This window comes from Mustelus asterias, chromosome 26 (genome assembly GCF_964213995.1).
Source record: "Mustelus asterias chromosome 26, sMusAst1.hap1.1, whole genome shotgun sequence".
Classification (NCBI taxonomy): Eukaryota; Metazoa; Chordata; class Chondrichthyes; order Carcharhiniformes; family Triakidae; genus Mustelus; species Mustelus asterias.
Genome location: NC_135826.1, coordinates 46,508,204 through 46,531,991, shown reverse-complemented (window position 1 = coordinate 46,531,991; position 23,788 = coordinate 46,508,204). Strand labels below are relative to the sequence as shown.

The 23,788-nt window shown below is 42.4% G+C and overlaps 1 protein-coding gene across 12 annotated transcripts in view; it reads left to right on the top strand.

Moving 5' to 3' along the window:
* The first annotated feature begins 1,752 nt into the window (after window positions 1-1,752).
* LOC144479672 (small glutamine-rich tetratricopeptide repeat-containing protein alpha-like) overlaps window positions 1,753-23,788 on the top strand; it is a 38,499-nt gene continuing 16,463 nt past the window's right edge. For 2 of the 12 annotated variants that reach the window (XM_078198680.1, XM_078198674.1), the window contains exons 1-5: window positions 1,796-1,865; window positions 2,547-2,688; window positions 2,789-2,884; window positions 21,133-21,272; window positions 21,938-22,041. In XM_078198680.1, coding sequence (XP_078054806.1) covers window positions 21,173-21,272; window positions 21,938-22,041 — 204 coding nt within the window. In that variant the 5' untranslated portion in view covers window positions 1,796-1,865; window positions 2,547-2,688; window positions 2,789-2,884; window positions 21,133-21,172. Of the gene's footprint in view, window positions 1,866-2,546; window positions 2,689-2,788; window positions 2,885-2,977; window positions 3,090-21,132; window positions 21,273-21,937; window positions 22,042-23,788 lie in introns of those variants that run through there. The other 10 variants (XM_078198678.1, XM_078198672.1, XM_078198681.1 and 7 more) reach the window with 8 other exon arrangements.

The window sequence follows — 23,788 nt, the reverse complement described above, 5'->3', positions numbered from 1 at the left end:
TTGTGTGCAAGAACAAATAGGCTTTTATTGGCAAAAGACTTGGAGCACACCCATGCCGATGAACTGGTCCAGACTGAGGCAGGGGGGTGGGGAGCAATCGCCTTTATACCTGGACCGGGGGGGGGGGGGGGGGGGAGGAGTCTCGGGTAGGGCTGGCAGGGATGTGTCCAGGTATGTCACATATACAGGTCATAAGCTAACAGTGGTTTACCACACAGAGTAAGCGTTATAAACTTTTTTTCAAATCTGCTCAACATCAAAAAAGCTCCCCACGCTGACAGGACCAGGTTGAGAAACAATTACAGGAAGTCTGGCTCCTGGGTCAGCACAGTAAGAAGTCTCACAACACCAGGTTAAAGTCCAACAGGTTTATTTGGTAGCAAATACCATAAGCTTTCGGAGCGCTGCCCCTTCGTCAGATGGATGATCTCCTCATCCGAGCAGATCCTGTGTATCCGGAGGAGATGCCGTAGCTTCTCCGCTCCGGGGAAGTACTGGACGACAAAGGGTACTCTGTCCACCGTGTCCCGTGTTTGTCTTCTGAGGAGGTCGGTGCGGTTTTTAGCTGTGGCGCGTCGGAACTGTTGATCGATGAGTCGAGCGCCATATCCTGTTCTTATGAGGGCATCTTTCAGCGTCTGGAGGTGTCTGTTGCGATCCTCCTCATCCGAGCAGATCCTGTGTATTCGGAGGTCATCTCCTCCGGAGCCTTCAACATGTCATTGATGAAGACGAACATCTCGCCAAGGCCATCCCCACACCCCCACTTCTTGCCTTCAAACAACCACGCAACCTCAAACAGACCATTGTCCGCAGCAAACTACCCAGCCTTCAGGAGAACAGTGACCATGACACCACACAACCCTGCCACAGCAACCTCTGCAAGACGTGCTGGATCATCGACACGGATGCCATCATCTCACGTGAGAACACCATCTACCAGGTACACGGTACCTACTCTTGCAACTCGGCCAACATTGTCTACCTGATACGCTGCAAGAAAGGATGTCCCGAGGCATGGTACATTGGGGAAACCATGCAGACGCTACGACAACGGATGAATGAACACCACTCGACAATCACCAGGCAAAACTGTTCTCTCCCTGTGGGGAGCACTTCAACAGTCACGGGCATTCGGCCTCTGATATTCGGGCAAGCGTTCTCCAAGGCGGCCTTCACGACACACGACAGCGCAGAGCAGAAACTGATAGCCAAGTTCTGCACACATGAGGACGGCCTCAACCGGGATGTTGGATTTATGTCACATTATCAGTAACCCCCACAGCTTGCCTCCCTGGCTTGTAGAATCTCACTAGCTGTTCTGTCTGGAGACAATACACATCTCTTTAACCTGTGTTGAATGCTCCCTCCACCCACATTGTCTGTACATTTAAGACCTGGCTGGCTGTAGGGATTCGCATTCTAATCAGTGTTCTGTAACTTGATTTCTGTGTCTGTGCCCTGTTTGAGAACAGATATCCACTCCATCTGACGAAGGAGCTGTGCTCCGAAAGCTTATGGCATTTGCTACCAAATAAACCTGTTGGACTTTAACCTGGTGTTGTGAACTGTGTTCACTCCAGTCCAACGCCGGCATCTCCACATCCTGGGTCGGAGCATGCGCAAAATGAATCCCATGCAACTGTGAAAGGCAACACGTGGAGAAGCGCATGCGCGGTACGATCCGGCCGTCACTCCCGGACGGCGCGTGCGCGATTCTCGGACGACGCACGCGCCGTCCGATCCGGCCGTGACACTCGGATGACGCATGCGCTGTCCGATCCGGCCGTGACTCCCGGACGGCGCGTGCGCAGAGAAGTGCCGAGTTTGGTGGTGCAGGTGTCCGTATTTAGTGTCATAAAACGGTGAGTTTAAAGGGAATATTTCTCCATGAGGATCGTGTGGAGCCAATGCCAGGAAATCGGCATGAACCTCCGGGTTTACTGACAAGGGACAGTTACGGTTTAGCTCCTATAAGTTGGGTTATTTCACTGACGGCTAAGTGTTGAGTGAGGAGGCGCTCAGGGATGCTAGGCCCAAGCTGGAATGTTCTGTCCTTGTGTTACTCCGGCTTGTGTTTCCCATGTATGACTGTTTCATCTGGTGAAATGTGGCATATTCCTCGCAGAGATCTGCACGGCCCTTCTTCTGCTGACACTGACATGCCTTCCAAGAGTAGGTAAAAATTGGGTGATAATTCAGTAGTTTTAATGGTGTATTGGGACCAATATGGTATAAGGACACTTAATTCTTATTGAGTTATCAGCTGTTTCTTTGCTGTTTTACTGTTCCCTGAAGTTACATTTACTGCCCAGAATAGAGATGTTCCCTTCAAGCACAGTCCAGCTTTGAAAGAACTGAGACTAAGTGGCACAGTGGTAACCACTGCTGCCTCACAGCGCCAGGGACCCAGGTTCAGTTCCCAGCTTGGGGTCACTGTCTGTGCAGAGATTGCACGTTCTCCCTGTGTCTGCATGGGTTTCCTCCGGGTGCCCTGATAAAGGGTCATCTAGAGTTGAAACATTGGCTTTATTCTCTCTCCACAGATGCTGTCAGACCTGCTGAGCTTTTCCAGGATTTTCTGTTTTTGTTTGAAAGGTCTGAATTGGGCTGCTTGCCCTACATAATTACATGACAAGGTATGAACATGGGATAGCACTGCACTTCTTGTTAATTGGCATATTAAAGGTATGTGTGTGCTGGGGATTGATTTGATTTTTGATTTGATTTATTATTGTCACATGTATTAACATACAATGAAAAGTATTGTTTCTTGCGTGCTATACAGACAAAACATACCGTTCATAGGGAAGGAAAGGAGAGAGTGCAGAATGTAGTGTTACAGTCATCGCTAGTGTGTAGAGAAAGATCAACTTAATGCAAGGTAAGTCCATTCAAAAGTCTGACAGCAGCAGAGAAGCAGTCGTTCTTGAGTCGGTTGGTACGTGACTTCAGACTTTTGTATCTTTTTCCCAAAGGAAGAAGGTGGAAGAGAGAATGTCCGGGGTGCGTGGGGTCCTTAATTATGCTGGCTGCTTTGCTGAGGCAACAGAAAATGTAGACAGATATATTCTGCTTCCTATTCTAGGGTTCGTACAGTCAATTGCAACAGGCAGAATAGCAGTGTCCTTTTAAACAAACTTGTTAGAGATAAGTTTTCAAAATTTATTTTGCACTGATAAAAATTATCTCATGCATTAGATATAAATTTATTGTACATCTGATTTTCTTCTTTGCTGTTTGTGATTTTTCATTTTCATATTCTTTTTTCCAAACCCTTTCAGTTCCTTTATTCTACACATTGATTTTTCTTTTCTGATGCCTCCTTTGTTACATTTATCTGTCTATTGTTTAAAGAATGCTTACTGACTTGTATTGAATTTGTCAATAGCCTTACTGAGAAGCAGACCAGACTCCTCTTGTTTGTTTAACCCTTTCTCCCCAATCCTAATTCTATCCCTAGTCAGGGAAATTAACTGTTATTGCACTGTGATGGAGGAAGGGATAACCTTGTTTCATAGGAACAGAGGAATTGGGAGCAAAAGTAAGTAAATTCAGCCCTTTGAGCCTGCTCTGCCATTCATACAAACCATGGCTGATCTCTCCTTGGTCTCAAATCCACCTCCATGCCTGTTCCCCATATCCCTTTAACCCATTTTTTAAAATCAGAAATATATCTAACTCCTTCCTGAAACCAATTAATGAATCCGACTCCACCATGCTATGGGGCAGTAAGTTCCACAAATTCACCACCGTCTGCAAGAAGTGGTTCTTCCTCATCTGTTTTAAATTTACCACCTCTCAACCTGTACCTGTGACCTCTTGTTCTGGATTGCCCCATAAGAGGAAACATTTGGTCTACATTTACTCTATCAGTTCCTTTTTTGAATTTTATATACCTCGATCAGATCCCCTCACCCTTCTAAACTCCAGCGCATATAAACCCAAACTGTTTAATCTCTCCTCATCTGTCAACCCTTTCATCCCCGGAATCAATCCGGTGAACCTTCTCAAACTGTCTCCAAAGCCATCAAATCCTTCCTCAAATACGAGACCAAAACTGGACACTTCTCCAGATGTGGTCTCTCCAGCACTCTATACAATTGCGACAACACTTCTCTACTTTTATACTCCAGTCCTTTCAAAATAAATGACACCATTCCATTTGCCTTTTTTATTGCATGCTGTATCTGAACACTGACTTTCCCAGCATACTCACCTGATTTTTCATTCCACGAACAGGAAAACATAGTGGGAGGTAGACAAGGAAATTTGGGTGGGGATCACTACTTCATGGTCCTGCATGGTCTAGATGCAAACTGATTATGAATTCAAAGATATTTAGCATTTGGTAGCTCTATACTCACTTCCTACACTTGAACAGTTGGTGTCATTTCCGCAATAATTCAAGCTTTATTTTTGTTTGTTTGCATAACCATTTATGAAATCCATTATAATAATGCTTTTCTCTGATTTAAATTGTTCTCATTTGCTATTATTCTTAATGAGGCATTTTTGTCTTTGATTTTTGGTGATATTTCTGAATCAGTGCTATGTAGCATTGATAAAAAAATCTAGAACATCAAATCAATGATTGCTGTGTTTATCCTTTGTGATATCCAGCTTATTTTAAGCTGTTAAACACACTTCATCAAACAACCATAAAATGTTAGGAACTTCTGAGATAGATTAGCAAATACATTGCAACTTGAAAAGATCCCCAAACAAACAATTAAATTCACCTCCAGTTCTGTTGACTTATAGAAATTAGGCTTTTTAAAGTCTTTTTGGATGACCTGCCAGCTTAAGTCTGGCTTCAGCCTGGAAGAACAATGCACTGTGCATTGCACAGTATACTGCTCTTGCTGTGAAAACACATATTAACTGTTTTACTCAGCAACACTGTAGGAGATCTGATGCATATTAAAACATGGAAGCTATTTCCATTAATGAAACTGAGCCATACCGATCACTGGTTTGATTGCCATAGTAAATTAACTAATCCTTACAAAATTAGTGGGAAAATCGGTAAAGAATCTGGAAGTATCCATTGATCCTTCCCCTCACTGCAAAGTGTGAAAGTGTAAATGTTGGGTCAGGATAGGATCCATCTAAGATGTGATGTACTCAAAAGCCAAATAGCCTGCCAGCACTCAGGTTTTCTGTGCATATGTAAAGAATTGCTTCTTGAGAAAAGATACTGCAGGATGAAAGTAAGATCACAAGAAATAGGAGTAGGAATAGGCCACTCACTATCAAGCCTGCTCCACCATTCTATAAGATCACGGCTGATAATGTGCTTGGCCTGAGTTCTACTTTCCTCCATAACCTGCAATTCTCTTGTAAACCAAACACCTCTCTAACTCAGCCTGGAATTTATCCAATGATCCACCACCTCCACTGTCTGTAGGAGAGAATTCCAATGGTTAATAACCCTCTGAAGGAAGGAATTTCTTCTCAACTCCATCTTCAATGGGAGACCCCTTAATTTAAAATGGGTTCTCAATTCCCTCAACAAGGAAAAATGCTCCTAATATCTACCATGTCAAGCCCCTTCAGAATGACACAGCTGGATGGGAGGGTGAACTGTGAGGAGGATGCAGAGATGCTTCAATGTGATTTGGACAAGGTATATGAGTGGGAAAATGCATGGCAGATGCTGTATAATGTGGATAAAGGGGAATGTGTAATGAGATGTGGGTGTCCTTGTACACCAGCCGCTGCAGGTGCAGCAGGCAGTAAAGAAGGCAAATGGCATGTTGGTCTTCATAGGGAGAGGATTTGAGTACAGGAGCAGGGATGTCTTGCTGGGCCTTGGTGAGGCCAAACCTGGAATATTGTGTGTAGTTTTGGTCGTCTCATCTGAGCAAGGATTTCTCAAGAGCCAGGAAAGATATGCAGTGTCCTGGCCAATCCACATCAAAGAAAAAGATTACCTAGTCATTATCACAGTGCCATTGTGGAAGCTTGCTATTGAAAGAAAATTGGTGACTGTGTTTCTTATATTACTTTTCTTTACAAACCCAATGTATAAAGCGGACAAACCCGTAATCCATGTCCTTGCTTGCTTCAAAAACCAATTCAAATTGAATCCAATTCATGGTCTCCACGAGAGAGACATACAAGATCCAAGCTGACAAGAAAAGGCATTGCACTTGATCTTGCCCTTGATCTGATGCTTGTTCTTAGCCAAAAGGCCATGAAGCAGCAGTGACAACACTTCAAAAATTACTTAGTTGGCTGTGAAGTGCTTTGAGAATTCCTTCAGTTGTGAAAGATGCTATATAAATGCAAGTTTTCATTTTCAATAATATAGAAAATTATTCTTGCCTCAAATTCATAATCTGATGTCCCCAGAGGTTTTCAGGAATTAACGATCACCAGATGTATCATGTTACTTCCTGATGAGAATCTGGACAGTTCTGTCACATTTGGAGAAGTCTGTTTGTTGATTAAAACAGCAAAGAAAATCAAGAATCATGAGTCAAAACTGCATCTGTAAAACATTACCACTTAATTGTAAATATACTTAAAAATCTACCAAAATCTCGCTTGTTTTATTCATTCAAAGTGGTGTGATATTAACCATTCAAGAATTGCAACTAAACATGCCTCTTGGGCAAGTATAGTGCTTGAACCCATGACCTTGGTGTCATTAGCACCATGCTCTAACAATCTGAGCTAACCAGAGGCCATAATGCATTGGACAAGCAGACAGAGACAATGCACAGAATCGAGCTTGAGGTTGTTTGTTTATTAGCCGTGTGCTTTACTCACTAAGCCACGGCACTGAGCTTTTCGAGGGTGTTTTACCATTTATTGTGGTGAGATTCAAGCCAGAGACCCCAAAGCACTGATCTAAGCATGTGGTTTACCAATTCAATGACCTAGCCCACTAGGGCACAGCAGGATCCAAGCCAGCTGCACCTGGTATTCCCAAGCAGTCTCCCATCCAAGTACTAACCTGGCCTGAGTCTGCTTAGCTTCCGAGATCAGGTGTTTTCAGACTATTTGGCCGTAGGCAAAGCATAGGAAGTTGTGCATGAGGTTCTAAATAAACCATCAAGACGGTGACTGGGAATTGAACCTGGGTCAACTGCTTGGAAGGTAGCTATGCTTACCACTATACCATTATCGCCCACGAAGCCAGCATTTATTGCCCACCCCTAAATGTCCTTGAGAGGGTAGTGGTGAGCTACCTTTTTGAACAGCTGCAGTCCATCTGCTGTTACCTATATATAAGTAATTGTCACAATTATTGGTACAGAATTATACTGAGCCTCAAAATATCTTTTATAAAGCTTAATAGAATAGGCTTCCAGGCTACTGTTCATATTTTGTTCACTTACTCTTAATTTATCCCAGTATTTGTTACACTCCCTCTTTATCACTGTGCCTTTCTGGACTAGCTCTGCAGAAAGATGTAGGATGGATAGAGGAAAAAAACCTGGAGCCAATGTGGCAGAGCATTCCTCAGTATGAAAATGCATTTGTCATGTTGGCTTTAGTTGTAAAATATTTGCTTTGGTGTGTTTTTGACTGGGCAACCTTTCAATAAACAGTTCATCTACTGCAGACCTTTGCAACTAGGAAGTTGCAAACTCTGGTTGCTTGCCTGTAGGTTTGCTTTTCTTCTTCCTCCAAACCTCCTTGGGTGGAAAAATACTGTCTCTGCCCTTCCTACCATTCCATACCACACGCAGCTTCAGTGTGTTTCAATGTTGTCACTAATCTTCCTCATCAAATCCTTTTTATCATTGCAGTCCTACAGTAATTTTAAGATTGTTGCTAAAGTAAAGTTTATTTATTAGAAGTTACTGTGAAATTCCCCTCGTCGTCACCCTCCGGCGCCCATTCGGGCCAATGCACCTAACCATGTCTTTCAGACTGGGAGTAAACCAGAGCACCGGGATAAATCCGGAGCACCCAGAGGAAACCTATGCAGACACAGGGAGAATGTGCAAACTCCACATAGACAGTGACCCAAGCCGGGAATTGAACCCAGGTCCCTGGCGCTATGAGGCAGCAGTGCTCACCACTGCGCTGCCCCTGTATCAATGAATGGCGATTACAAAGTCAGGGGAAAAAAACTTTCATAAGTCATCCATTGATGTAGTTGGATAGAAAATAATAGGATCAAATTGAACTGTTCCTCTGGAGAAGTCCTAAGCCTCAGGAATAGCACGCAAAGAGTTAGAACAGTTATCTGAATCTTGGTTCCAATCTTAGATTGGAATGGTGAGACTGATTTAGTTCACAACAAAAACCTAATGAAATAATTTCATATCTATGTGAAACTCATAAAGAACAAAGAAAATTACAGCACAGGAACAGGCCCTTCGGCCCTCCAAGCCTGCACCGACCATGCTGCCCGACTGAACTAAAACCCCCTACGCTTCTGGGGACCATATCCCTCTATTCCCATCTCATTAATGTACTTGTCAAGACGCCCCTTAAAAGTCACTACCGTATCCACTTCCACCACCTCCCCCGGCAACGAGTTCCAGGCACCCACCACTCTGTGTAAAAAAAATCTGCCTCGTACATCTCTTTTAAAACTTGCCCCTCGCACCTTAAACCTATGCCCTAGTAATTGACTCTTCCACCCTGGGAAAAAGCTTCTGACTATCCACTCTGTCCATGCCCCTCATAATCTTATAGACTTCTATCAGGTCTCCCCTCAACCTCTGTCACGCCAGTGAGAACAAACCAAGTTTCTCCAACCTCTCCTCATAGCTAATGCCCTCCATACCAGGCAACATCCTGGTGAATCTTTTCTGTACCCTCTTCAAAGCCTCCACATCCTTCTGGTAGTGTGGCGACCAGAATTGAACACTATATTCCAAGTGCGGCCTCACTAAGGTTCTATAAAGCGTCAACATGACTTGCCAATTTTTAAACTCAATACCCCGGCCAATGAAGGCAAGCATGCCGTATGCCTTCTTGACTACTTTCTCCACCTGCATTGCCACTTTCAGTGACCTGTGTACCTGTACACCCAGATCCCTTTGCCTATCAATACTCCAAAGGGTTCTGCCATTTACTGTATATTTCCTATCTGTATTAGACCTTCCAAAATGCATTACCTCACATTTGTCATGTATGCTGTCACACACATCTGTCACAATTGTTAACAGACATAGGTTTTTGCAAGAATTTGCCTCGACCTAATGGTGAAAAGAAAATATAAAGTAGCTGTTTGGCTTGTATTGCAAAATGGCATCAACCCTGCTCCCTTTCCATGAATGAACAAGAAATACCTGTAATAATCAGAAAATATCAAGAAGTGGTCAGTGGACATCTCTCTGGAAAACAAAGCTCATAATATTTTGGATATGTGCCCTTCACCAATCAGGGCAAGGTTACAGATCTCACAGCTTTATCTTTTTTGCTTCTAACCATTGGATCCTGTGAGGTGGATGGCTACATATATAGAACAGCAGCAGTTGTGTTGATAATGGGCCTGTCTTGTGCTTCAAGCTTTAATGGTCAATATGGTAATAAACATATATTTTTAGGACAAAGTTATTTTAAAACGAAACTGCCTCTGTCTCTCTAGATGTGTCTTATTCGGAACAGACATTTAATTATTTTAAATCCTGGTGGGAAGCAAACTAATTCTGAGTTCTACTGAAATTTGTAGATCAGCTGAGTTTCACACCTATAGTTCAATTAAAGGGAGATGTGGAGTTTGCTCCAAAAGGAGTGATTGAGATGAATAGCATAATGCATTGAAGGGAAAGTCAGAGAAACAAATGGAGGCGAGAAGAATAGACGGTTATGGGGAAAGGGTTTGATAAATAATCGTGTCAAGAGGCTCATGTGGAACGTAAACATGGCAGGAACCGGTTGGACCAAATGGCTTTGTACATTCTGTGTAACCATATGAACCTCTTGATTTAAATTACTTGCTAGTCTCACTCTGTAGTAGCTAACTGTCCTCACACCTAAAACATTGGTAGCAGTGTTTGTTTTGTGTTGTAGAAACAGAAAATGCTGGAAATTTTCAGCAGGCCAGGAAGGGTAAGTGGAGAGAGAAAGTTTACATTGCACCAACCTGAAACATTACACCGGTTTCTCTCTCCACAGATTCAGCCTGGTCTTCCGAGTATTCCCAGCATTTTCTGTTTCTGTTTATATTTCAAATTTTTCACATCCATATTATTTTGCCTTTATACATTTTTGAATGAGTACAGCTAACAATTCATTGATATTATCATTTTAAGTGGATATTTTGGTAGCTGAAAACAAAAAAAAACAGTTTTCAGGATTTTAAGTGTTAAACTGAGCAGTATGAAGCTTTCTTTAGGATAGCTTTATCATGACAGGCTCCACTTGTTGGCGTGTTCCTCAGCTAAGAAAGACAGTGGAAATTTATAACACGGTTGGAGGTCTTTCAGCCTACCGTCACTTTTTTTAAAACTAGAACAGTTCACAACTAATTCTATTGTTCTTTAGTCAAATAGCGCAATGCAATCTTGGAAGTTTTAAAACTAGCATTTTGCAAATCTTATTCCTGGCAAATGAGCCAGTGTGTATAAAGGTGGTCTATTTTTTTTCCCAATGGTCTTGGGCATTCCATTTCTAAAGTAGTGTGAAAATGATGGATTTGATGAGCAACCCACATAATGTTTCCGTGTCAACATATTTATATCCCTTACCCGATGTACTACGAAGTGAATATTACGTTTCCCACCCTGTTACGAGGTTGTGCATAAATCATCTAGTGCGAGGGCGGCACGGTAGCACAGTGGTTAGCACTGCTGCTTCACAGCTCCTGGGTTCGATTCCCGGCTCGGGTCACTATCTGTGTGGAGTTTGCACATTCTCCTCGTGTCTGCGTGGGTTTCCTCCGGGTGCTCTGGTTTCCTCCCACAGTCCAAAGATGTGCGGGTTAGGTTGATTGGCCAGGTTAAAAATTGCCCCTTAGAGTCCTGAGATGCATAGGTTAGAGGGATTAGCAGGTAAATATGTGGGGGTAGGGCCTGGGTGGGATTGTGGTCGGTGCAGACTCGATGGGCCGAATGGCCTCCTTCTGCACTGTAGGGTTTCTATGAAATCTTCTTCTATGAAGTCTTCTACAAGCATTTATATATAAAACTTTGAGCAAAGTTTCTGGTGTCTCTTGGAAACATTTTTCCATGTGAGCTGAATGAAGTGAGCACTTATTGCTATGCAATCTGTCAGTCACACTCCCACATACTCCTGTGTGACTAAATATAATGATTTTGTTCCAGCAGACTGTTGTTTAATTTTGATCTATGACTTAATGTTTGAATTTAAGCTCGAGCCTTTCATAAAATTTTGAATAAGCAAGACAGAAATTGAAATCAAAATGTCATCAAGTTTCACTAGGGAAGAATTTTTTTTGAAAGACTTTTTATTCCTGAAGTGTTTTGGAAATAATCTCATAGCAGTTCTTTGGATTCAAAAGACTAAGGTTGGGGCTGAGCTTCCCAATTAATTTTAGACCATGAGATATAGGAGCAGAATTATGCCATTTGGCCCATCGAGTCTGTTCCGCCATTCAATCATAGCTGATAAGTTTCTTAACCCTATTCTCCTGCTTTTTCCAATGACCTTTGATCCCCTTACCAATCAAAAACCTATCTATCTTCACCACCCTCTGGCTAACGAAATTCCTCCTGATCTCGATTCTAAAGAGTCATCCCTTTTACTCTTGAGGTTGTGCCCTCGGATCTTGGTCTCCCCTTCTAGTGGAAACATTTTCCGTGACAACAACTTATTATAACTGTGTAGCATCTTCAACATAGTAAAACAATCCAAGACATTTCACAGGAACATTATACAGAGATAAATAGCTATAAATATTTTAAAATGGTAATTGAAACGTGGCATCAAACACAGTAGTTTTCCTTTACATTGTACCCCAAAAATGTCACAAAGGAGTAAGGATGTTGGCACTCAAACCAGGAAGTTAGAAGAAACCAATACAAAAGCAAAATACCACAGATGGAAATCTAAAATAAAAACAGGAAGTGTTGGCGTTATTCACCATGTCGGGCAGCATCTGCGGAAAGGAAAAACAAAGTTAACGTTTTGGGTCAATGTCATTCAGAACTGGAAAATGTTTGAGATGTACCAAGTACAGAGGTGGGGAGATACCAGAAAGAACAAAAGGGAATGACTGTGATGGAGTAGAAGGAAAGAGAGATTAAATTACATGGGATCATGGTGGAAGGCAGAAGAGGGTGGTGACAGGACAAGTTTAAAGTGATCTTGAACTAGAGAAAAAAGTTCTGAAAAGGCCTACATCAGAGTAAACCTGGCTGAAGCTGGTTGTCAGTAATGACCTTCGAACATAGTATTGCAAGGCAGCTGTTATTGTGGAGCAATGTCAGTTGAGTTATTTTATTTACAAGCTTAGCCCAGACGATTCGTAGCCCTTGGAATGGGCTTAGCATACAGGTATGTGTATTTGTGTTTGTAAATATTCTGTATACACTTTATTATTAAAGACTATTGGGAAATAAACATTTTAGAATTTTCAAGTTAAAATGTAATTCTTAATGAATTTTCTTGGTAATTGGCGGATAATGCAGTTTAGTCCATGGGAGATCTGGTCAGGAACAAGTGGCATTTTGACAGCTTTTTCCTTCCTTCCAGGACCCCCTTAGACCATAAAACACAGGAGCAGAATTAGGCCACTCGGCCCATCGAGTCTGCTCCGCCATTCAATCATGGCTGATATTTTTCTCATCCCCATTTTCCTGCCTTTTCCCCACAACCCCATATCCTCTTATTAATCAAGAACCTATCTATCTCTGTCTTAAAGACACTCAATGACCTGGCCTCCAGCTTTAAAATAAAAACAAAACTGCGGCAGAGAGTTCCACAGATTCACCACTCTGGCTGAAGAAATTCCTCCTCTTCTCTGTTTTAAAGGATCATCCCTTTAGCCTGAGGTTGTGCCCTCTGGTTCTAGTTTTTCCTACTAGTGGAAACATCCTCTCCACGTCCACTCTATCCAGGTCTCGTAGTATCCTGTAAGTTTCAATAAGATTCCCCGTTATCCTTCTAAACTCCAACGAGTACAGACCCAGAGTCCTCAACTGTTCCTCATACAACAAGCTCTTCATTCCAGGAATCATTCTTGTGAAGCTCCTCTGGGCCCTTTCCAAGGCCAGCATATCCTTCAACCTGTCAAGGCTACAGGATTACAACCTTTAGTTGGTGATTTGATAATTCTGGAGAATGTTATTATTCTCAAAGCATGTGATTATTAGGGTCATAGTATAAAAACGTATTGAAGTTGATAGTTTGGGAAAAGGGGTATGTGAGTTTCCTGTGATTATTGAACTAGTAAGAACTTCTTGCTGTGCTTACCCCAGTCCAACGCCGGCATCTCCGCATCATTATTGAACTAATCAGAGTATTTTTCAGCAATTTTACATTTTAAAATAAATCCCGTGCACAGAATCTTAGATCATGGAAAGTGCCATTTGGGTCATTAAACCCTTTGGAATGATCCACCCAGTTAGTCTTACTGTGCTGCACTTTACACTTCAGCAGTAATTTCATTTTGCTTTTGTTGTTTTTGAATCCTATTGAACCTGCTGCCACCATTGAAATAATGCATTCCAGATCCTTGCAACTGGATATCAGTTTGGAGCAAAATATTGAAGGACCTTCACTTCCACAGCTGCTGACTAACCTCTATATTTCCAGCTTTAAAATAAAAACAAAACTGCTGGAAAAATTCAGCCCATCTGGCAGCGTCTGAGGAGATAGAAGCAGAGATAGTGTTTTGAGTCCAACATGACTCTTCAGAACTGAAGAGAGGTAGAAATGCAATGGGTATTGCTGTTGGAAAAAGAGGGAGGGGCAGGTGGAATGAAAACTAACTTCAAGGATAGGTTAGAGGGTAGGGGAAATTAAACGGCAAGATGTCATGGAACACAAGGCGAAGGAAATGGTGGTGATACTATTAACGACACAAAGCATTGGTCCAGAGTACATGTTAATAGCAGAGTAAATCATTTCAGAAGGAGGCCATTCAGCCCATTGAGCCTGCACCGACGACAATCCCACCCAGCCCCTATCTCCACATATTTGCCCTGCTAATCCCTCTGACACTACGTGACAATTTAATTTGGCTAATCCACCTAACCTGCACATCTTTGGACTATGGGCAGAAACCCACGCAGACACGGGGAGAACGTGCAAACTCCGCACAGACAGTCACCCAAGGCCGGAATTGAACCCGGGTCCCTGGCACTGTGAGGCAGCAGTGCAAAGGCCAGAACTGTCTGAAAGCAAAAATGAGAAGATACAGAATGGCACTTGGGAGATGCAATTCAAAATGGAGAACAGAGTTCACGGTGTGAAGTTGCTTAACTCAATGCCCTCTACTAAGGGGGAAAGGTTCTTCCTATCTATGTCCATCATAATTTTATATACGTCAATAAGAACCCTCTCAGCCATCTCTGTTCTAAGGGGAACAACCCCAGTCTAACCAGCCTCTCTTCCTAGCTGGAATGCTCCAGCCCAGGTAACATTCCTGGTGAATCTGCACTGCACCCTTTCTAGTGCAATCACATCCTCCCTATAGTGCGGTGACTAGAATTCTAGCTGTGGCCTAATGAGCATTTTATGCAGTACCATCATAACCTCCGTGCCTTATAATATATGTCTCAGCTCATAAAGGCAGATATTCCATATACCTTCTTAACAACCTTATCTATCTGTCCTGCTGCCTTCAGGGACTATGGACATGCACCCCAAACTCCATCTGATTCTCTGGTATTCCTAGCGTCCTAATGTTCATTGTGTATTCCCTTACCTTGTTAGACCTCTCAAAATTTGTCACCCTGCACTTTTCAGTAAAGGGTGAATGCATAGCAAGGCACTATGGGAAGGGTGTTGAGGTATGGGTGTGATGGAAGAGTGGATTAGGGTGTCGTGGAGGGAACGGTCTCTTGGGAATGCTGATGGGAAGCAAGGGGAGGATGTGTTTGGTGGCATCATGCTGGAGCTGGTGGAAATGGAGGATAATCCTTTGAATTATGGAGACTAGTGGTGTGGAAAATGAAGATGATAACCCTATTGTGGTTCCGAGAGGGAAGAGAATGGATAAGGGCAGAAGTGCAGGAAATGGGCCGGACATGATTGAGGGCCCAGTCTACCACAGTAGGGGAGGATCCTTGGCTAAGGTAAAAAGGAAGCACATGTTAGAAACCATTGTGGAAGATAGTAACATCAGAACAGATGTGAAAGAGAAGCTAGGATAATAGAATTGAGTCCTTACAGGAAGCAAGGTGTGAGGCAGTGTAGTTGTGGGAGTCAGTAGTTTTGTCATTAATATTGGTAGGTAGTCTATCACCAGAAATTGAGACAGAGAAGTCAGGGAAGGGAAGTGTTGGAGATGGATCAGGTATGAAGTGTGGAAAATGAAAGTGATTTGGCATTTTGCAGCCTTCTGGACTCAGCACTGAGTTCAACAACTTCAGACCATGAGCTCAGGCCTCTATTTTTGAATATTCTTCCCCAAATGCCAATCTGTATCTTGTTCTCATGAGTTTTGCTTTCAGACAGCACTGACCTTTATTCAGCTATTGATAGTTTCTTTGGACTAGTGCTTTGTGTTTTTAATGCTACCATTACCACTTCCTTGTCTTCCATGACACCTTTTTATCATTTAATTTCCTCTGCCCTTTACCCTTTCCTTGACCTTCACTTTTGCTCCACCTGCACCCCTCCCCCCCCTCCCCCATTTCAACAGCACGAAACTATCACTTTCCTACCTCTCCTCTCGGTTCTGAAGAGTTAGATTGAATCCAAAATGTTAACTATCCTATCTCCTCAGATGCTGCCAGAACTGCTGGCGTTCTGTTTTTATTTCAGATCTGCTTTGTTTTTATTCCCAGCTTTACCCTGTGATTGAAAAATACTGTATATTATTTCAGCTTCTGGGCAGCACAGTTGATAGTTCTGCAGCCTCACAGCTCCAGGGACCAGGTTCAATTTCAGCCCCGCGTGTCTGTTTGTGTGGAGTTTGCACATTTTCCCAGTGTCTGCGTGGGTTTTCTCCAAAATCCAAAACATGCTGGTTAGATGAATTTGCCACGGTATGGGGGGCGGGAATGTGCGCGCGTGTGGACTAGTGTCCCAGGGTACCGCCCTGGCTGTGTTTTTGTATTGTACTTTGGGATGGTCCTTTGGAGATGTGCTTTTGTCGCCTTATGGATAAGTTTGAAAAAGGGGGGGGGAAGCATTTAGGTCACCGTAATTCTATTCCCCAAAATGCATCACAGATACTTTGTGAAGAAATTACTTTCAAGTGGAATTATTTTGTAGATCCGTACAACAGCCATATTAAGGAAAGCAGTGTCTCAGTTAGCAGAATGCACCTTTGTCCCAGTCGCCTGGGCTGGATTTGAACTTGGGTTCAGAAGTGAGAAGCTACTGCCTCATTACTGTGTCATACAATCCAGCAGATGTTTGTTCATTGTTAATTTACCATCTGACCACACAACCTAGCTCAAAGTTAAGGGCCTGCAGGAAGCATCTAAAACTATATATAGTGCCTGTTAATTTTGGTTCCAGGGCAGTGACATCTGTGCACCAATGCTAGGTGTTTCTATTGCTGAATCTGACTATTACCTAGGTGTAGGCCAACTGGTCTGCCACAGGGTTAAGGATGGTTTTTAACTGTGAAAATTATGGGAGCTATCGCACCATTTCCCAGAATCAGCATAATTTTTAAAAATTCATTCATGGGACATGGGCGTCATTGGCTGGCCAGCATTTATTGCCCATCCCTAGTTGCCCTTGGGAAGGTGGTGGTGAGCTGCCTTCTTGAATTGCTGCAGTCCATGTTCTGTGGGTTGACCCACAATGCCGTTAGGGAGGGAATTCCAGGATTTTGACCCAGCGACTGCGAAGGAACGGTGATATATTTCCAAGTCAGGATAGTGAGTGGCTTGGAGGGGAACTAGCAGGTGGTGGTGTTCCCGTTTATCTGCTACCCTTGTCCTTTATAGATGGAAGTGGTCGTGGATTTGGAAAGTTCTGTCTAAGGACCTTTGGTGAATTGCTGCAATGCATCTTGTAGATAGTACACACTGCTGCTACTTGAGTGTCGGTAGTGGAGGGACTGAATGTTTGTAGATTTGGTGCGAATTAAGCGGGCTGCTTTGTCCTGGATGCTGTCAAGCTTCTTGAGTGTTGCTGGAGCTGCACCCATCCAGGCAAGTGGGCAGTATTCCATCACACTCCTGATTTGTGCCTTGTAGATGGTGGATAGGTTCTGGGGAGTCAGGAGGTGAGTTACTCACCTCTGATCTGCTCTTGAACATGGACTGCTTCAGTATCTGAGGAGTTGCGAATGGTGCTGAATATTGTGTAATCATCGGTGAACATCCCCCTTTGGAGGGAAGGTCATAACACTAGCCAGGTTTATACACATGCAAGACCAGTAGCACAAGACTTGTAAAGCTTTAGTTGTTAATGTCATCTGCTATTATTAAATTTCAATTTCATTTAACAAAGCACCTCAATCATCAGTGTTATACATTACATTATTTGAATAAACTGTGCTTGACTATTCTTATAAATGCAACTAAATCCTAAAGGCAAGAGTAAAGGTGAGGCTAATTGAATATTGGATTCTTGTGATTCATATAAGCATTATTAATCAAATTCTATTTTATATATAGTTTCTTGGTATAATACTTTTATGTTAAACCCATCATATCCCTAGCCTGATTAAAACCTTGCAAAGATCTTAGACTTTTTGTTCTATGTCAGAGCGTGTAAGAGTAAATAATGGCAATAAAATAACTTCTTTCTATCCTTCCTCCATAAAATCATAAAGTTATCAATCCCAAAATAAATGTATATGTGCATTTGCAAATGTTTCTGGAAAAATCAGAATTCCCCCGCTACTGATATTTTTCTAATTTTCCCAGTGTCAGATAATTTAGTATTACTAATTTGTGTGGTAAGCTTTCACTTTTATTCTACTATTGTGAACTCAGGGATCTTACACACGTCAGAAATATCTTTTCTTTGGTAACTACGTTTATTTTTAAGAGGATAATAACTAGGAGAAATCTTGGGGGCGGTAGCAGTTTTTTCAGTGACGTTATTGGTGTTGCAGCTTTTAATGCATCATCTAGAGCCTTTGTGTTATTGTCACAAACACGATACTTATTCTAAATTTAAAAAGCAAGCTTTACTATTTAAACTAAATTAATAAAAATAAATTATGCAATCAGGAGGCTATGATTTATCCTTCTGCGTGCTCCAGGAACATCGTAATAAATCGAATGAAGAAATTGAGAGAGGAGGCTGCATTTGGACTTGCTATATTTGAGTTTGCCCTTCTTTCCATTCTAGCGTTGTTATAGCTAAAATATGTTGTAATTGATTTACTCCTGTTTTTCCCCTCTCAGCAAACAAAGATCATTCAATGGAGAGCTAAAGTGAATTATTGTTTCTCAGTGGATAATTAGAGAGACAACTCCTTGAAACCTAACCTCAGGAATACAGGGCAAATCTGAATTAATTTGATTGAAAGTTAAACCTGGCAATGAGGCTAGTGTTCCCTCTATAAATACATGTTATGGATATTGACTTTCTGCAGTTTCTGAATATTTGGATTGAATTTGCATACAATTATTTCGGTTTATTCATATTTTATTAAATAACTGTGGTGAAGGATGAAGTGAGCATTTTTAAGTATCCTTTTGTTGGTGTATCTAGAATACCAGAGTTCTTAAAAGGTGTTTTTACATCGGCATTCATTTAGTTAGAGCCACGGGCGAGCCATGCAGAAGTTTGTCTTCGCATTCTGTCAGTAGAATCTTGGATGCACTCTCTCATGGGCAGTGAATCTCCTAAAGAACTTAATGGGGTAAAGCAATATCCAGTGTAATGTTGGGTTATACCAATTGGAAATTGTCAGGTTCCATTCCATTCCACTGAGTGAGTGACACTTTGACTTCTCTCTCTTTATCTTCTACATTTCTCCTTGCCAAGCACGACACACATCCTATCGACTGCATGTCATCATCTTCCTAAACCTTCAGGTCTGAGTATTAGCATAATAATTTCACCTGTGGTCACTTTTATCTGCAACTGCATGAATCCATTCATATCTGTCGGGTGGTAGTTGATTTTTGCTTTGTGAATCTTTCATATGGGAACACCTTTGACAGAGGATTCTGCTTCCAGCTGACTTGTGTCATTCAGCTCTGCCTACATGGCTTCTCTCAAACCCTCCACTGCATTGTCAGACTGCTTGTCCAATATCCAGTTGAGCCACATAGAGAACTTGCGTCACATCTGTGGCCCCCCACTGTAAATCTGTACCCTTCCTACCAAGTCCACCCCCCTTCTGGGATAAGCTGCATAAGTGAATTAGACTTCTTGAGCCTTGGGTTCAGTTTGATCCAAGTTGACTAGCTAAGCTGCTGTCTGCTCCAATACAAAGGCAGTCTGGTACCAGTTCTGTAAAATCTTCCACATCCTCCTGACTGTAGTTAAAAACCTCCTTTCATGCATATGTCACCTTGAGATTCAGCTATTTTGGTCTCTCCTGGCCATCTTCTCATCTTCCACACGTCAGCTGGTCAATAACGCTGCTGTTCTATCTCTGAATCACTCATGGTCACGTCCTCATTGACTTGTGTTGGTTGGCTCATAGTCTACCAATGGCTATGAAAAAAAATCAGTCATCTTTGTACCCCTTCACGGCCATGCCCTGACCTTTGTCTCTATAATCTCCAACAACCTCTGCCATGCATTTTTAGTTTTTACTGTTTTGATATCATTTCAAGTTTCATGCCATTGGTTACCATAACCTTCAGCTGCCAGGACCTCCTAGTCTGGTGTTCTACCCAAGATTTAACCCTCAACCAACATCATTTTTTAAAAAATGACCTGGTCATTATTTTGTTGCTGTTTGTGTAACTGTGTGCAAATTGGCCTCTGCTTTTCCTGCATTATAATAGTGACTGTAATGTAAGTGTTAGTCCCTTCCTTACACAGCTAATAGTAGGTGTGCTCTCTCTGAAATTCTTTGGGACTTTTTTAATATTAAAGGTGCTATATAAATGAAAGTGGTTAGCCTTTATCTTTTCCCTCATTTTGGAACAGGCTGACCTTGCCATGTGTTTCTAGCTTTTATTGTTTCTATTTCTTGCCAAATCTCCATGCCTTTCCAGTGCGTCTCATAATACATTTTAAAAACTTTTTATTGAAAAATGTAATGACTGTACAATTACTTTTTCCATTTCTCCTAATTATCAATTCAACCCCCCCCCCCCTCCACCCCATTATCTCATTCGACTTAACAAATATGCGTAGAGAGTAAAAATAACATTGATCATTGTTTGTCTCATCTTGTTCTTTTACGTCTTCTTTGCCTTATTGCGATGTTTTAAATGATTTAAGTCATTCCTGCTTCTCTGAATGGTTCACAGGTCATTCAACCCATTAACCCTAATAGCAGAGTATCTGAAATGTTTAGAATAGAATCCCTACAGTGCAGAAGGAGGCCATTCAGCCCATCGAGCCGGCACCAAGAATAATCCCACCCAGGCCCTATCCCCATAACCCCATGTGTTCATCCTGCTAGTCCTCCTGACAACTAAGGGGAAATTTAGCATAGCTAATCAACCTAACCTGCACATCTTTGGAGTGCGGGAGGAAACCGGAGCACCCGGAGGAAACCCATGCAGACACCGGGGATAATGTGCAAACTCCACACAGACAGTGACCCGAGGCCAGAATTGAACCAGGACCCCTGACGCTGTGAGACAGCATTGCTAACCACTGTGCCATCTTGTCACATACATTTCTAATAATTTTTGTTTTTTTAAATTTGGTTTCCATCGCTTGAATTTTTTTCTTTATTTCTCCTGTATGTTGGTTCAGGATCCTTGAAGCTAATACTTTCCAGCAGTATAAAGCAAGACGAAAACATGAAGATTGCTGTTTATTTAATCGCCAAAATAATTTAGTGAGGTGCTGTGTTTATAGGAATGGTCTTTGCTTCAATTCCTTTTGAGGCTGTATCTTGTGACAATTGTGCAAATTAATTCAACTTGCATGGTTTTGAAACCCTTGTCTAATTGAGTAATTGATGCATTTGTGTGTTTTTTTTAGTGCTTTGTGCTGACCTTGAATTTAGCCGAGAAAACCAATAATGACGGACAATAAACGACTCGCGTATTCCATCATTCAGTTTTTACGCGACCAGCTCCAGTCTGGGGATCTGACTTCAGATGCTCAAGAGAGCTTGGAGGGTGAGTGAAAAATATTTATTGGGGAAGAGAAGTGAGAATTATAAATTGAAGAATTAAAATTGAGCACTAAAGCTCAACACCAGAGAACAGGGTTTTGTATATTTCCAAAAACTTTTTATGCATGATTATTTAGGATCAGGAAAAAGTCCATTCCATTATTCCAGTCGGTGGTGGAGTGTGTATTGAGGTATCAATAGGATAGCTTCCATGCATTGTCTTGCACTGAATAGAGGTCCTCTCCCCACAGGGAGAGGCAGAAAATAAACCGATGCATAAGTAACCTGAATTACAATTGCTGTTGAGTGATTTTTGTTTTCTTTTGGAGTAACATTGGTGAAGAGCTAAAATTGGGTTCTTAAATAACTAATAACATGGGGAAGTGAAATCTAATAAACCTGAAGGTGGAGGGAAAAGGCAGTTTCTAAAGCGGTCTGCAAAATTAAGAAAATTAACTTGTATTTAAGTACAGCATATAACAACCCAAACATGAACAAATTAAAAACCGTTTGGGTGCCAAATAAATTGAGCAACTTAAGTAACTGGGGAAAAGGTGAGGTGTTGGAAATGGTCCCGATTTGGTTTTAAGTTGGAAAAAGTTAGTGGACTAAAATTAAATGGTTAATCAATGATCGCATTTTAACGGTGGCTTGTGATCTTGTCCCCAGTTGCGGTCCAGTGTTTAGAGACTGCATTCAGCATCTCCATGGATAATGAGGATCTTGCTGTGTCTCAGACACTCCCAGAGATTTTCACGGCTGCTGTTGGTGAGGTAAGAGCTGAATTTGAGAGAAAAAATATTCATAAGTGTTCACCTTTTTTACTTTGATATTTACTCAATCGATTATGTGGGCTTTCATTCCAAAAACATTGTTTCTGTTTCTATCAATTAAGCACTCATCCATGCCTTGCCTTTACAATTCATCATGATAGGGGACCTGCATGGCTTCTTCCAGATGCATTGGTTAATTCTCCTTTTGCTGATGTCTGAGCACTATAGCATCAACTGAAACCTAGTGTATAGACTCAGCACTCCATCATGTAGGAAATTGGTAATACAAGTACTATGTTGCTGACAATAATAGAACATAGAAAAAATACAGCACAAACAGGCCCCTCGGCCCACAAGTTGCGCCGGTCATGTCCCTACCTACCTAGGCTTATATATAGGCCTGCCTATAACCCTCAATCCTATTAAGTCCCATGTACTCATCCAGAAGTCTCTTAAAAGACCCTATCGAGTTTGCCTCCACCACCACTGACGGCAGCTGATTCCACTCACCCACCACCCTCTGAGTGGAAAAACTTACCCCTGACATCGCCTCTGTACCTACTCCCCAGCACCTTAAACCTGTGTCCTCTCGTAGCAGCCATTTCAGCCCTGGGAAAAAGCCTCCGAGAATCCACCCGATCTATACCTCTCAACATCTTGTACACCTCTATCAGGTCACCTCTCATCCTTCGTCTCTCCAAGGAGAAAAGACCGAGCTCCCTCAACCTATCCTAAGGCATGCCAACCAATCCAGGCAACATCCTTGTAAATCTTCTCTGCACCCTTTCAATCATTTCCACATCCCTCCTGTAATGAGGCGACCAGGAACAAAGAACAAAGAACAGTACAGCACAGGAAACAGGCCCTTCGGCCCTCCAAGCCTGTGCCGCTCTTTGGTCCAACTAGACCAATCGTTTGTATCCCTCCATTCCCAGGCTGCTCATGTGACTATCCAGGTAAGTCTTAAACGATGTCAGCGTGCCTGCCTCCACCACCCTACTTGGCAGCGCACTCCAGGCCCCCACCACCCTCTGTGTAAAAAACGTCCCTCTGATATCTGAGTTATACTTCGCCCCTCTCACCTTGAGCCCGTGACCCCTCGTGATCGTCACCTCCAACCTGGGAAAAAGCTTCCCACTGTTCACCCTATCTATACCCTTCATAATCTTGTACACCTCTATTAGATCTCCCCTCATTCTCCGTCTTTCCAGGGAGAACAACCCCAGTTTACCCAATCTCTCCTCATAGCTAAGACCCTCCATACCAGGCAACATCCTGGTAAACCTTCTCTGCACTCTCTCTAACGCCTCCACGTCCTTCTGGTAGTGCGGCGACCAGAACTGGACGCAGTACTCCAAATGTGGCCTAACTAGCGTTCTATACAGCTGCATCATCAGACTCCAGCTTTTATACTCTATACCCCGTCCTATAAAGGCAAGCATACCATATGCCTTCTTCACCACCTTCTCCACCTGTGTTGCCACCTTCAAGGATTTGTGGACTTGCACACCTAGGTCCCTCTGTGTTTCTATACTCGTGATGACTCTGCCATTTATTGTATAACTCCTCCCTACATTATTTCTTCCAAAATGCATCACTTCGCATTTATCCGGATTAAACTCCATCTGCCACCTCTCCGTCCAATTTTCCAGCCTATCTATGTCCTGCTGTATTGCCCGACAATGCTCTTCGCTATCCGCAAGTCCAGGACTGAGCACAGTACTCCAAGTGGGGTCTGACAAGGGTC